The sequence below is a fragment of the Phocoena sinus genome, chromosome 6 (assembly GCF_008692025.1).
Source record: "Phocoena sinus isolate mPhoSin1 chromosome 6, mPhoSin1.pri, whole genome shotgun sequence".
In the NCBI taxonomy this organism is placed as follows: Eukaryota; Metazoa; Chordata; class Mammalia; order Artiodactyla; family Phocoenidae; genus Phocoena; species Phocoena sinus.
In genome coordinates this window covers 55,690,798-55,707,055 of record NC_045768.1, presented here as the reverse complement: position 1 = coordinate 55,707,055, position 16,258 = coordinate 55,690,798, and the positions used below count along the sequence as shown (strand labels likewise).

Below are 16,258 nucleotides of genomic sequence, written 5' to 3'. Positions count from 1 at the left end.
CCTATTCCCTTTTAAGCTTCCTTTTCTGTTTTTATTTGTGAATAACTTTATAGAAAATCAGTTTATTTTGAATGATTTACTTTTAAACTAGATTTTTGTGTTTTGTAGGTGTGGAAGCTCCCAAATTCGTTAACTTTTTGAATAAAAAAGGACATTTTTTTTTAATGTGGAGTCTATTTAGATACATTAAATTATACGCAATCAAGGGAATAAAAATTTACTAAATGTCCAAAGAATATGCTGGACAAAAGTCCTTGTGTAATTTTAAGAGGCAGTAAAAACTTGAAATGTAATAAACAAACTGCTTAGACTATGACGTAGAGAGTTGAATCATTTTTATTTTTCTTTTAAATGGAAGCATTACAGGCTTCAGATTTTGATAACTATTGTGTTTAGTGATATAGAAAGTTGTTAGTGATATGAAAATGATTATTAGACTATGCATGGGACTATCTACTCATAAAACAAAATATTTGGAGGTTTGTATATTATCAGTTTTTTGTGTGTGTGTGTGGTACGCGGGCCTCTCAGTGTTGTGGCCTCTCCCGTTGCGGAGCACAGCCTCCGGACGCGCAGGCCCAGCGGCCATGGCTCATGTGCCCAGCCGCTCTGCGGCATGCGGGATCCTCCTGGACCAGGGCATGAACTCGCATCCCCTGCATTGGCAGGCGGACTCTAAACCACTGTGCCACCAGTGAAGCCCTGTATTATCAGTTTTGATGATAATTATTCCTGAGTAATGTTGGTTTTATGAGTGGCTTTTTGTTGTTGTTTTGTTTTGCTTACCAGGTATTTTTTATCTTTAATTTTTTTTTTTTTTTGGCTGTGTTGGGTCTTCGTTGCTGTGTGCGGGCTTTCTCTAGTTGTGGTGAGTGGGGGCTACTCTTTGTGGCAGTGCGTGGGCTTCTCATTGCAGTGGCTTGTCCAGTTGCGGAGCATGGGCTCTAGTTGTGCGGGCTTCAGTAGTTGCAGCATGCAAGCTCAGTAGTTGTGGCATGCGGGCCCTAGAGCATGCAGGCTTCAGTAGTTGTGGTGTGTGGGCTTAGTTGCTCCACGGCGTGTGGGATCTTTCCGGACCAGGGTTTGAACTTGTGTCCCTTGCATTGGCAGGCGGATTCTTAACCACTGTGCCACCAGGGAAGTCCTACTTTTTCTAAAAAAACATCTTTATTGAGATATAATTCACATTACATAAAATTAACCCTCTTAAACTATGAATAAGTGTTTTTTTTTCAATTACATTCAGAGTTGTGCAACCATCACCACAATCAATTTTAAAACATTTTTATCACCCCAAAAAGACACCCTATTCCCATTAGTAGTCACTCTTCATTTTCCCCCAATGCTCCCAGCCCTGGACAACCACTGATCTTCCTTCCGTCTGTCTAGATTTGCCTACTCTGAGCATTTCATATAAATGGTGTGATGTAATACGTGGTTTTTTGTGTCTGGCTTTTTCCACTTGTCATGTTTTCAAAGTTCATACACTTTGGGACTTCCCAGGTGGTGCAGAATCCACCTGCCAATGCAGGGGACACGGGTTCGAGCCCTGATCCGGGAAGATCCCACATGCTGCGGAGCAACAAAGCCCATGTGCCACAACTACTGAGCCTGTGTGCCACAACTACTGAGCCTGCATGCCACAACTACTTGAGCCCGCGTGCCTAGAGCCTGTGCTCCACAACAAAGAGAAGCCACAGCAATGAGAAGCCCACGCACTGCAATGAAGATTAGTCCCCGCTCGCCGCTACTGGAGAAAGCCCGCGCACAGCAACAAAGACTCAACATAGCCAAAAAAAAAAAAAAAAAAGTTCATACACTTTGCAACATGTATCAGTACTTCACTTCTTTTTATGGCTAAACAATATAATTTTGTATGGATATTCCACATTTTATTTACCCACTTGTCATTTGATGAAGATTTGGGTTGTTTTTGCTTTTTGGCTATTGTGAATAACGTTGCTGTGAACATTCACATACAAGTTTTCGTGTGAACTTACATTTTTATTTCTCTTGGAAAAATATACCTGAGTTGAATTGCTGCATCATGTAGTAACTCTGTTTAAACCTTTGAAAAACTGCCACACTGTTTTCCAAATCGCCTATACCATTTATAATCCCACAATCAATATATGAGGGTTTCAATTTCTCAACATTCTTGCCAACATTTGTCTTTTTTTTGTTGTTGTTATGTCTTTTTGATTACAGCCATCCTGGTGAGTGTGAAGTGATATCTCATTGTGGTTTCCATTTGTTATTTCCCTAATGACTAATGATGTTGAGCATCTTTCCATGTGCTTATTGGCCATTCATATATCTGTTTTTTTTGTATTTAGATCCTTTGCCCGTTTAAAAAAATGGATTTCCTTTTTAAATGCTGAGTCGTAAGAATTCTTTAGATAGTCTAGATAAAAGTTCCTTATTAGGTATATGATTTACAGGAACGTTCTCACATTCAGTGGATTGGATTTTCACTTTGGTGATGGTGTTCTTTGAAGCATAAAAGTTTTAAATTTTAATGAAGTCCACTTAAGAGTTTTGTAGTTTTAGCTCTTATATTTAGGTCTGTGATATACATATTGAGTTAATTTTTTAATATGGTGTTAGATAGAGGCCCACCTAACCTAATCTGTTCTTTTGTGTATGGATATTCAGTTTTCCCAGCACCACTTGTTGAGAAGACTGTTTCTTCCCCCATTGAATTGGCTTGGTATCCTTGTTGAAAATCAACTGACCGTAAATGTGAGGGGTTATTTCTCGGCTCTCATTTCTGTTCCATGTGTTCACACAAAAACTTATATATGAATATTCATAGCAACATTATGTCTATCCTTATGCCAGTACAAACAGTCTTTTGAAATCCGAAGTGCATGTCCTCCAACTTGGTTCTTCTTTTTCAAGATTGTTTTCAGCTATTCTGGATACCTTGCATTTCCATATGAATTTTACAGTCATTTTGTCACTTTCTACAAAGACACCAGCTGGGATTTTGATAGGATTGCATTGAATCTGTAGATCATTTTCAAGGAGTCTTGCCATCTTAATATTAACTTTTCTAATCCACGAATATAAGCTATCTTTCCATTTAGTTAGATCTTCTTTAATCTCTTTCAACAATGTTGTGGTTTTCAGATTACCAGTTCTGTGCTTTTTTAAAAGAGTATATTGCTAAGTTTTTTATTCTTTTTGATACAATTGTAAATGGAATTTTCTTAATTTCATTTTCATATTGTTCATTTTTGTATACTTTTGATCTTGTACCTTGAAACTTTGCTGACCTCATTTATTAGTTCTAATAGTTTTTTAGTAGATTCCTTAGGATTTTCTAAATACAAGATCATGTCACCTAGAAATAGAGATAATTTTACTTCTTCCTTTCTGGATGCCTTTTGTTCTTTTTCTGGACTCATTGCCCTGGCTACAGTCTCTGGTACAGTGTTGAAATGGCAAGAACAGATCATCTTTTTTTAAGGCTATTCTTATACTTAATATAAAATTAGGTACTTTATTAGTTAATCCAATCATCTCAATCCATTTGTTGCCATTAGTTGAGGGCTTGGCCTGAAGAGTGAGAGGGGAGGGGAGGGACCAATACTAGTTTTAGGGATTCAGCCTTGGAGAATTATGATTTTCCTCAATACTGAGTTTGAGCTCTGTGTTCCCTAGAGCAGTGGTCAAAACCCTGACAACAGAGAGGTGCACACATATTAAGTATGTGGACCTTTCCAAGAGGGTATTTTAGAGAGTCCTGGGCGCTCTCAGAACCCAGGGCCTCTTCCAGATGCTGTTTATAAACCCAAGCAGTATACCTGTCATACGGCAGCCAATTTCCATGTAGTTAATGTGTTTAGTTAGAAATCTAAAGTTTCATGAATTTGACAATTTAGGATATGTTCTGAAGTCAGTATGTCAGTCCATACCAAGAATTATGAAAACAGTCATAAACTTTAAAAAAAAAGCTTTATTGGACTATGGTTGCTTCACAACGTTGTGTTAGTTTCTGCTATACAGCAAAGTGAATCAGTTATATGTATACATATATCTCTTCTTTTTTAGATTTCCTTCCCATTTAGGTCACCACAGAGCACTGAGTAGAGTTCCCTGTGCTATACAGTAGGTTCTCATTAGTTATCTATTTTATACATAGTAGTGTATATATGTCAGTCCCAATCTCCCAATTCATCCCACCCCCTCTCCCCCCTTGGTATCCATGAAAACAGTCATAAACTTTTACTGTTTAATCTCTGAATCCTGAGAATTTATCCATCAGAAATAACTCAGAAGCCCACCCCCCAAAAAAAAGAAAAAAAAAGAGTGTTAAGATCTTTAAAAGCAGAAGTGGTAGGGAAAAATCAAGACTAATTTAAAATTTTAAATGTCTAACAGTATATATTGCCATGATAGAGTATATATTTTTTTATTTTTTTTTTTAGAGTTTTTTTTTTTTGATGTAGACTTTTTTTTTGGCTGCATTGGGTCTTCATTGCTGCACGTGGGCTTTCTCTAGTTGTGGCGAACAGGGGCTACTCTTCGTTGCTGTGCTCATGCTTCTCATTGTGGTGGCTTCTGTTGTTGCGGAGCACGGGCTCTAGGTTGTGCAGGTTTCAGTAGTTGCGGCACGCAGGCTTCAGTAGTTGTGGCTCGCGGGCTTTAGTGCACAGGCTCAGTAGTTGTGGCGCACAAGCTTAGTTGCTCTGCGGCATGTGGGATCTTCCCGGACCAGAGCTCGAACCCGTGTCCCTTGCATTGGCAGGCGGATTCTTAACCACTGTGCCACCAGGGAAGTCCGAAAGAGTATATTTTTATCAAACATAGATATATACTGATGGAGTATTAGTTACCAAAAATGACTAAATGACTATATAAAATCACTGAAAAATATTTACAAAATCATGCTAAGTGAAAAAAGAGCACAAAACTATAAGTACACAGGTTTTTTTGTTTTTTTCTTTGTTGGTACGCGGGCCTCTCACTGTTGTGGCCTCTCCTGTTGCGGAGCACAGGCTCTGGACGCGCAGGCTCAGCGGCCGTGGCTCACGGGCCCAACCGCTCTGTGGCATGTGGGATCTTCCCGGACCGGAGCACGAACCCGTGTTCCCTGCATCGGCAGGCGGACTCTCAACCACTGCGCCACCAGGGAAGCCCAGTACACAGGTTTTTACAGTGGCATGAAAAGTTCTGAATGTGTGTAAATAGTTTGGTAAGAGATGATGAGGAAATGAAAATACTGTTGTGTAAGAATGACATACAATTATAGGTAATACATAAAAGTTGTTCATAAATTCTTTTCATGTATTTCATTAGTTAAAATATAACATGATCACAGTGCTGATCTGGTCAAAAACTGAATTGTGACAGCAGCATCACTTAGAGGATTAGAAAAATCTCTATAGTAACATGATTGCCAGCACTTAAACTGAGCCACTTAAAAATAATGACTATTTCAGTTTCTTATTTAAAAAGAAAATAATTTCAGTTAGTATATATATTTTTTCCCATAGAATATTTAGAAAAACACAGAAAAGTGAAAATATGTTAAAAAAAAGAAAAGATAACAATTCTAACAGAGATGACTACTGCTAACATATTGGTTTATAGCTTTCCATTATTTTTATGTAATGGAGATTTTGAAATAGGCGTAGATTATTTTGTAATCTCTGTTTTTATCACAAAAGTTGATGATGCACATTTTCAAATGAGTGTGTTATCCAGGGAGCGTCTTTAGGTAACCAATTTCCTAGAGGACTAGAATAGGGTAGAATAGATGCACTTGCTGACTTTTCTTTTTTCCCGCCTCTGCTATAGAAATTGGTGTGTTAGCCAAGACTTTCATTGACCAAGGGAAGCTCATCCCAGACGATGTCATGACTCGGTTGGTCCTTCATGAGCTGAAAAATCTCACCCAATATAGCTGGCTATTGGATGGTAAGTGGAATATTGAGAATATTTCAGCTGCCCAAAAGGATGCGTGCAGACAGGAGAGTGAGGATTTCATGCGCTACAGACATGGATGGTGGGCAGGGGACCTGAGTGCTGTCACTCCCCACCCTGGGGCCTTGGGGGCCAGTCATATTCTCTGGCCTGCTTTTTTTTAAATGCAAAGAGGGAAATGGACTGCATGATTTCTAAGCTCCTTCAGATATGACTTTTTGTTCCTTCCCCGCTCTTTGAGAATATTTAGGATAAGGGAGGATCACAAAAGGAAGAAGGAAGGCTGGAGAGTAACTTACAATCAGCTGTAAACATTCCCCAGCCAGAGGTGTGGCGGGATCCTTGAGGATATGTTGATGTTTAGTTTCTAGAGAGAGGTGTTTATTATAAGGAATTCGCTTACACAGTTATGGAGGTGGGCAAGTCCTAAGATCTTCAAAGTGAGCCAGGAACCTGGAGACCCAGGAGAGCCGGTGGTGTGATGGTGTAGTTTCAGTCTGAAGGCAGATGAGACCCAGGAAGAGGTGATGTTTGAGTTTGATTTCAGAGGCAGGAAAAAGCCATGTCCCAATTGCAAGGCAGTCAGGCAGGAGGAATTCCCCTTTATCTTCTGGGGAGGCCAGCAACTTTATTCTATCCAGGCGTATCCACATTAGGGATAACAATCTGCTTTACTCAGTCAACTGATTTAAGTGTTAATCTCACCCCAAAAGACACCCTCACAGACACACCCAAAATACTGTTTGACCAAATATCTGAGCAACCTGTGGTCTGGACAAGTTGACACATAAAATTAACTATCACGGCTGCCCTACAACTACAACAAGGTTGTCATCCGCCTTCCTGGTGTTATTGCTTTTGTTCACATTGCTCAATATTAACTAATTTTCTTCCTTCTCCCCTTTCTCCCCATGGCTCTTTCTTCCTTTGTTCATTTTTTTTGTTTTTTTTTGCGGTACGCGGGCCTCTCACTGTTGTGGCCTCTCCTGTTGCGGAGCACAGGCTCCGGACGCGCAGGCTCAGCAGCCATGGCTCACGGGCCCAGCCGCTCCGCGGCATGTGGGATCTTCCCGGACCGGGGCATGAACCCGTGTCCCCTGCATCAGCAGGCGGACTCTCAACCACTGCACCACCAGGGAAGCCCCCTTTGTTGATTTTTAATTTACTTTGTAAAGGTTTTCCAAGGACACTTCCACAGGCAGAAGCCCTGGATAGAGCTTATCAGATAGACACAGTGATTAATCTGAACGTGCCCTTTGAGGTCATCAAGCAACGCCTCACTGCTCGCTGGATCCATCCAGGCAGTGGCCGTGTCTACAACATCGAATTCAACCCTCCCAAAACCATAGTGAGTATTTAGGGGGGAACTGACTTGGCCTTCAGCGTAGCCAACTGTCTCCAGTCCTCTTGCACTCACAGGTGACCTTGGATACCCTTGGATGACCAGAACTCCTGAGGGCATGTTCTCAGGTTACTTGGTGTAGTCAAATCGTCTAGTCCAGTCAGCTTGGTAGTAAAGGCATCCCCAGGAGCAACGGGGGTTATTCCTTCAAAAGCATGTATTGATTTCCTACTCTGTGTCAGGGAGTGTGTTAGAAATTGGGGCAGTAGGGATTAATGACACCTTGGGTTATTTAGGGCTTGCAGTTGAGATTCCCAGTCTGTAGCTGAATCTTTTTGTATATATATGTTTTTAATGTAATATATATAATATAATATATAACATAAATATAATATATAATATAAAATTATCTAGAGGCTGCTTAGAAAACCTTTTGCTCTAAAGAGAAGGTGATTGACACTGTGGAAATGATCGTGGGGTCTCATGGCTCTGTGTCGCAATGACCTGGATTTGGATTTGATTCCATTTATTTAAAAACACATTTTTGTTTGCTGCTTGCATAGATGTCTGTTTAAAAATCAGTTAACTACCTATAAAAATATCCTTCAAAAATATGATATTTGATGCCAGCATCTTCTAACTCCCATTTAGGGCATTGATGATCTGACTGGGGAGCCTCTCATTCAGCGTGAGGATGATAGACCAGAGACGGTTGTCAAGAGACTGAAGGCTTACGAAGCCCAAACAGAGCCCGTCCTGGAATACTACCGGTGAGTTGGTCACTTTTCACAACTTCTCTTGTATGATGAATCACTAAATCATTTTCTGATTATCCATGCTTTATAGCCAAAACGCTAAAATACCAGAAGATCCAACTCAAATTGGTTTAAATAATAAAGGAAATGTTAAAATGTTGTATACTTTGATAAATTGTCTATCAAAACAAAAGCTTAAGCTTATAAGAAAGTTTTTTGCTTTCATTTGCTTTCATTGTAATAGCTGTGGAAATCAATAAAATAGACTCTTAGCAAAAAAAAATAAAAATAAATAAAGGAAATGTATTTGCTTGTGTAACAGAGAAGGCCAGAAGGTAGTTTGGGCTTCATTTGCCCCTAGGTTTGATCGGAATTTTGCTCTTCTCTCTGTTTTGTATTGGCTCTGTCTTCAGGCTTCCTGCATAGTTATACATGGTTGCCAGGAACAGCCACAGCATTCTCTTTATGAAAGGCTGAGGGGTCGCCTTCCCCACAGTGAACAAAAGCCTTAGATTGAACCAACTTGAACAGCCACTGTGGTCAGGGAATGCTTTGTATTCTAGGCCTAGGTTACTGCCCATTCCTGAATCAGTCACTGGGATGGGAGAGATTACACTCGTTGGTCCACACCCAGAGCAGGGAGTGGGTCAGTCTCACCCAAACTCTGTTGTCTAGTGGAGGGAGAGCTGGAATGAATGCCGGGGAGGCAAACCTAATGGTGCCCACTCCCTGTGACAATAGAGGACACTACAGCACAGAAGACTCTCAAAGGACGTAATCCTCAGATCATTTATTTGCCAAACAGTCTTTAGAAGTTTATATTCAAACATAGTTTTGTTAACTCTTAAGGGAAGTCATATCCCACCACAAATATGGGAACTCTACTGAATTAATAATTGACTCAGGCTAAGAAATAATTCCGTTTCTTTACTCAGCCTTCCCCTCTCCTAACAGAGGATTGATTACATTCACTTTCCTTTCATTCATTCACTTACTGAAAAATGACTCAGCATTAGGACAGGACAGTGCTGGGGTTAAAGCACAGACTCTGGAGCCAGAGTGCCTAAGTTCAAATCCCAGCTCACCATTTATTAACTTGACCTTAACCTCTTGTTTAACCTCTGTTTTCTCCACTGTAAAAGGGGGATGAGACTAAAGGGTTGAAAGATGGAGTTAATATGTGTAACCCTTAGAATTGTGTCTGACACACATTAAGCACTATATGATTATTAGCTATTATTATTGTTGTTGTAATGGGGTAACTATGCAGTGAATTCTGAAGCAGTAGTCTCCAAATTATTTTAATAGTTATTTCTGGAGGGTGAAATTACAAGGGAGTAGCTGTTACTATAATTTTGTGATTGATTATATAAAGAGCCTGGCTCTGCAGATTACCAGCTGTGTGGCCCTGGGCAAGGTGTTTCAACTTCTGTGCCACAAATTCTTCACTTGTAAAATCAGAGCAGTATTAAATAGTACCCACTTTATAGGGTTGTTAAGGGAGTGAAGTGAGAGAGCCCCTGTAAAGACTTACAGCAGTCCTGGCACTGTTAAATCACTCAGTGGTAACGATTATAATTTACTCGGTTGACACTGTGCTAGCTAGGCCCCTGGTCCACACACGTAATTAGACCCAGTCCCTGCCAGCCCCAAAGAAACTCACCTTCTTTATGAGGCAAAGTGCTGGGTAAACAATATTCATCATACAATGTGATACGTGCTTATGTGAATCAGAGACCTAATTCACCCTAGCTTAAGCAAAAGGGAAATTTATTGGTCATGTAACTAAAGGGTCCAAAGGTAGATAGTTTGGGTCCAGGTGTTCAAACAGTGTCATCAGGCCTTGGTCACTCCACTTCCTTATGTTGGCTTCAATCTCAGGTGGGCTCTCCCTGTGTGAGCCCCTCAACATTCCAGCTCACGTCCTACCAGTTTACCCCAGCAGAAAAGAGAGCCTCTTTGCCTGCAAAAGTCCTGGAGTTAGTACTAACTAGCTCTGATCATGTCCATACTTGAGTCTGGGAAGTAGGGACAGTACCATCTGAATCTCACAGACTGAGTTTGATGAAAAGGTTGTTTCCCTAAAAGGCGTTTGTTATTCGTTCAAAAGTAACCAGAAGAAGGGAGAACACATTGTTGCTGAGCAGATAAGAACACTGTGAGGCTATTAACAGAGGTAATAACAGAATGCAGTGGAAATACAGTGGCTGTAGGGATTAGTTCTGTAAAATGTGGGAAGGGAATTTGGGCAAGACTGTAGAGATGAAGTGTATGGCCCGGGTCCCTATTTTCAGGAGGTACCCTAGTCTTTCTCGGCTTCTGGCTTTTGCTACCTCTTGGCATCAATCAAAGCATTTCCGTCTAAGCTCCTGCACATAAAACTAGGACTAGACTTAACCAACAATTACAAGTGGTATTTGCAGCAGCCTTAGAGTCTGCATTGTTATTTTAAAATACCGACAGTTGTATTGTTGCTCTTAAAACTTCTCAGCTGTGGGACATCTGATAGTGTAATTAAGTCTGCGTTTACAAGCGATATGATGCTTTTACTTTTTAGAGGAACAATAGCTGAAGCTGGCTCCATTTTATTACATAGAAATTAAGGTGACACATGTTTGTCCAAGGTACACAGCTTTAGGACTGAATAGGTGCCTATAGTTGTTCCTTCAGTAATTAACCCACTTCTGACATTGGCTTGACTTTAAGGTGGCTCTTCAAGAGGCTTACAACAGTTAAGAAGCTTGTTCTCTTGAAAGTTTTACAAGATGTCTGTGAATTTAGAAGCAGGAGGGCTTTAACAGATGTTTCTTACCAAGAAAACAGTGGGAATTATTTAACATAGTCTTAACTGGCAAATCTTATGAGGTATCCAGAAAGGAATGCTTTTGTTCCCAGTGAAACATCTTAAAATCTAGTGAAAAGGTTGCACAAGTATGACAGATCCTGTTTTTAGAAAGTAATAAACCAGAGTTCTTCATTTGCTCTTCTGCGGCCTTTAAGCCAGTGTGTATATGAGTAGCTGGAGGAGGAGAGTAAATAAGAGGAATGCCAGAATCTCTGGCAGGAATCTGTTTTGAAAAGCAGCCCCTGGATTCTGATACTTATCACCACTGAACCCTCAGGAAACTGGAGTGAATAGACTTTGGCTGCTGGCATGGTAACAAGCCAGACAAATCTGCCTGGGGAGAAATGGAGAAACCCAATAGGAAACAATAAAAACAACGTTTTAAAATTCCCTTTTCCCTAAAATGCAGAAGGAGAGCATAGAGAAAAAATAAACCAAGTGAAAGAAGGAAGGATAATCAAGTATTAGAAAGCTGTCTTGCAAAGGGGTAAGTAGACAGAGAAAGCCAAGGATGTTCTGATGTTTGGCAGGACCTGTGTTTGGAAACCTACTACCATTTTGGTGAGTTGGGTTATTGCTTTACATCCCTAACACATAGTTTTATCAGTAAAATAAGGAAACTTGAGCTTTAAAGAGGATTAAATGAATTATTAGCACTTAGCACATGCTCAAAAAATGATAGGTGCATCTTAAAAGTGACCATTTGTGTTAGCCAGAGTGCACAACTGAAACCAAAATCTAGGTTTTCTAACACCCAGCCAAGTGCCTTTCTCTTTTGATCACACAGACCTATACTTACTGACACCCTTAAATCTACACTATCATCTTTTAAGAATCATTTTGAAAAGCTCATTAGGAAAACCCAGACCTGTGGGGTTTTTTTCTTTCATTTTTTAAAAATTGAAGTATAATTGACTTATAATATTATATTAGTTTCAGATGTACAACATAGTGATTCAATATTTTTTTATTAGAAAATGATCACAGGGCTTCCCTGGTGGCGCAGTGGTTGGGAGTCCGCCTGCTGATGCAGGGGACGTGGGTTCGTGCCCCGGTCCGGGAGGATCCCACATGCCGCGGAGCGGCTCGGCCCGTGGGCCATGGCGGCTGGGCCTGCGCGTCTGGAGCCTGTGCTCCGCAGCGGGGGAGAGGCCGCAGTAGTGAGAGGCCCGCGTACCACAAAAAAAAAAAAAAAAAAAAAGAAAGAAAATGATCACAATAAGTCTAGTTACTGTCACCATACAGTTATTACAATATTATTGACTATATTCCCTATGATGTATATCGCATCCCCATGACATTTATTTTATTTATTTTACATTAAACTTCTGTAGAAACCAGAAGTTTCTACCTCTTAATATCCCACACCTATTTCCCTTATTCCCCTGTATCCCTCCCCTCTGGCAACCAGCAATTTATTTTCTGTATGTGGGTCTGTTTTTGTTTTGTTATGTTTGTTCATTTGGTTTGATTTTTAGATTCTACAAGTGAAATCATACAGTATTTATATTTCTCTGACTTACTTCACTTAGCTTAATACCCTCTAGGTGCATCTATGTTTTTGCAAATGGCAAGATTTAATTCTTTTTTATGGCTGAATAATATTCCATTTTATATACATACTACATCTTCTTTATGCATTCGTCCGACACTTAGGTTGTTTCCATATCTTGGGTATTATAAATAATGCTACAATGAACATGGAGGTGCATATAGCTTTTCGAGTTAGCGTTTTTGTTTTCTTTGGATAAATGCCCAAAAGTAGAATTGCTGGATCATATTGTAGTTCTATTTTTAATTTTCTGAGGAACCTCCATGTTTTTCACAGTGGCTGCGCCAATTTCCATTTCCACCAACAGTGCATGATGGTTCCCTTTTATCCACATCCTCACCAACACTTGTTATTTGTTGTTTTTTTGATAAAAGCCATTTTGATAGGTGTGAGATGATATCTCATTTTGCTTTTGATTTGCATTTCCCTGATGATTAGTGATGAACTTTTTTTTTTTTTTTTTTTTTTGATGAACATCTTTTCATGTGTCTGTTGGCCATCTGTATGTCTTCTTTGGAAAAATGTCTGTTCAGGTCCTCTGCCCATTTTTTAATCAGATTGTTTATTTTTTTTGATGTTGAATTGTATAAGTTCTTTGTATATTTTGGAATTAACCCCTTATCAGATAAATCATTTCCAAATATCTTTTCCCATTCAGCCCATGATTTTCTTTTTTTATGCTGTCAGACCTGTCTTTTTTTTGTTTGTTTTTCATCCTTAGGAAAAAAGGGGTGTTGGAAACATTCTCCGGAACAGAAACCAACAAGATCTGGCCATGTGTATATGCTTTCCTACAAACAAAAGTTCCACAAATAAACCAGAAAGCATCAGTTACTCCTTGAGGAAAAGTGCATATAACTAGTAAGATGAGCAGAAGCTCCTTGTCTGTGCATTTAGAAGTTCATTGTCCTAAGACTCTGGCATGTATAAATTCTTTGAAAATTGTGTTTTATTTCTGCTGATTTTATTCTGGAAATTAAGGATGTGCCAAATGAGTCAGACGTGAAGATTCATCTTTTGAAATGTCTATTGTGTTTTATCCAGTTATCTTCTATGGATGCACAATTTAAAAACATCAGAGATGTCTCAACTTTTGAAAATTACTGAGCATAATTAAAAGAGCAGTTGGTAATAATCTACGTTTTGTTCAGAAGAGGAGTGGTTGATAAAGTTTCCTTATTTTTCTTGAAAAGTAAAAAAAAAATTCCATGTCACTTGTGCGAAGTGTCTTATCAGAGGCTTTTGTGTAGACTGATGCTAAAAGAGATCTCTAGCACTGTGGTACACAGTTTTGTGGGACACTGTGCCTACAGAATTCCAGAAAAAAAGCAACGGGATTTACAGATTAGTTGCAGAATGCAAATTCACTGCTGCCTTTTATTGACCTAAAACAAATAGACTGCCAGGTATTTCTCCAGCAACATGGGTTTATTCGAGATCAGCAGATAATTGCAATTTGGGGTCTGCAACCATGGTGAGCCATGTGCAAGTCCTCCTCACAGCAAGGGAAGGAGAATGCTTTTATAGAGGGAAAAGGAAGTTGGGAGGGCTATAGTAAACAAAGAGTCCGTGGCTTTTCATTGGCTGAGTCCTTGCCAGGAAAGGAGAGTTGTCTTCTTCTGTTGGGCTCTACTATCTTCACAAGTCATGAGAGCTCCCCCTTCTGGTCTCCTGACTCTAATTGAGGTGTCTATTATTTTTTTACACTTTACACTAGCAAACTTATAGTAGCCATATATGCTATATTTTGTTGTTAAACATACTTTCAGTTTACTCCAGATTTTTGATTTGCTATAAAAGTGTACCAATTAGCATATAGGAAAATATACTTTTCTATGACTTATTTTCTTTTGAAAATAGTTGTGTACTGAGGGATATGATTTGTTAGAAATTGACAGCATAAGTTCTTGCAAAAGCACCAAAGTTGAATTTTCAATAGAATATGTAATTAAACTCTTATGTTTTCAGGTGTTACTCAGGTTAAGAAATGTGTGCTTTAGGATCTACTTGCCAGTTTCTCTTTTTGATCCAAATGTATGATCTGCCTTGATGAGTAACAAAGAGAAAGAAAGAAAGAGAAGAGACAGAAAGAAAGAAAGAAAGAAGCATAAGAGAAAACCCATGGCACTACGTAAAATAAGCATACTTTTTCATTAGGAAATCAATCATGTTTGCCTGGGGAAAATTCCCTTGACATAAATAACAATCATGATTAGTAAAGGTGTAGCAATTAAAAGGATTTACATGACATGTTAAAAAAAACAGGAAACTGATTGATTTTGCTTAGAAGAGTTCTTTATTCCTAATCAAAGAAGTTGACAGCTACTAGTGTTAACTGCTATCCTACCTTAATGGGGAAGAATTCTGCCGGTGAATGTAATCTGAACAGCCATTTTAAAACGAAAATGATTTGATTCTTTAGTGGGGCAACGGGATGTGTGCTTACACGGTGGCCTGTTAGGAAGAGCAGGGCAATGAGAGGTGAAGGAGAAATCCGACAATATCTTCAATCTCTTACTTGGTGCTAGATGAAATGAAACAAGTCATCGTATAAACCATTATTAACTACCTTTGAAAATTTGGCCTGTTTTATGCTAGGCACTGAAAATACAAATGCCAGCAAGCGATTCTTACATATCTTGTGGGGAAAAAAACCTTACTTTTCTTAGATTTTTAAAAATTCAATATTGATCTTTCAAAAATGTACCAAGGCTTTAAAAAAGTATTATGGTAAACATTTCATCCTTCACAAAACTTCCTTTAATGCCTTATTTGAATGTTAATATGTGCATTCTAAAAATGTTGGGAACTACTAAACTTATGAATTATCAAACATACATTAATATCAGTGTATTAGAATTAAATGAAAATTTAGAACTGTGGATATTACATTGTCTTTGGTAATTCATAGGGCCCACTCTATCTCACCGTCCCTTCTGCTGCCCTGATGTCTCATTTGCTTCTGAATTAGTCTGCTTTCTAAATAATAATTGTCTTAAAACAGTACTGTTTTAGATATGTAGGCTGGTTTCATTTTACACTTTATCTCCTGCCATAATACTGCAGCCATACTGGCCTTCTTGACACCTTCAGGAGATTTAGAAATCAAAAAGAGGGATAGAAGAACATAGCTATGAAAATTAAGACCCTTCTTCCTGTGATCATTCCCTCCCCACTCCCAAAACAACCCAAAGTTTTGCACATACATCCATTACTTTGGGAGACGCCTGCACTATTAAAAAAAGCATTTGTTTTCTGCTATAATAACTATCATTATGATTTATGTGTCACATGAAAATATGTCTGGAGTTGAATGCCATGGCCAGAAGCTATCATGCCTTAGTTAAAAGCTAATAAGACTTCAACCCATTACCTTATTTTCTAGAGTACCACAAGTTATTTTGGTACAAATTTCATAAGCAGAATGTGCTGTGGGAAATGCAAAGTGGCGGTTAGTACCATCCAGAAATCTTATTTAATTCCATTTGAAATAGTTCAGATTTCTAAACCCTACACCACAGCTGCTTCCCCTCCAGCTATTTACAATGGTATTTGAGCAAAATATTTTGGACATTCATACTTTGTGACAAAACTTACCTATGTTAACAACAAATCATGGTAATTACAGACCTCAGATTATATTAAATTTCTGTAATACTGTAACCAACAACAATAAATTTGTATTTTAAAACATAAGTTGTCTTTTCATTAACAGAAGAAAATATTCCAAGACACTGGTAAACTGCAGAAACAGCCCTCCTATCTTTGCAATTCAAGATTCTGATTTTAGAAGTTATAAAAATTTTAAACACAAAATAGTCTAGCTGTGTTTA

At 38.9% G+C, this 16,258-nt stretch overlaps 1 protein-coding gene across 7 annotated transcripts in view; it reads left to right on the top strand.

Moving 5' to 3' along the window:
* The window catches only part of AK3 (adenylate kinase 3), a 46,663-nt gene that overhangs the window by 20,403 nt on the left and 10,002 nt on the right, over positions 1-16,258 (top strand). For 2 of the 7 annotated variants that reach the window (XM_032634267.1, XM_032634266.1), the window contains exons 2-5: positions 5,806-5,925; positions 7,107-7,279; positions 7,925-8,043; positions 13,147-16,118. In XM_032634267.1, coding sequence (XP_032490158.1) covers positions 5,865-5,925; positions 7,107-7,279; positions 7,925-8,043; positions 13,147-13,267 — 474 coding nt within the window. In that variant the 5' untranslated portion in view covers positions 5,806-5,864 and the 3' untranslated portion in view covers positions 13,268-16,118. Of the gene's footprint in view, positions 1-5,133; positions 5,155-5,805; positions 5,926-7,106; positions 7,280-7,924; positions 8,044-11,282; positions 11,361-13,146; positions 16,119-16,258 lie in introns of those variants that run through there. The other 5 variants (XR_004350268.1, XM_032634268.1, XM_032634263.1 and 2 more) reach the window with 5 other exon arrangements.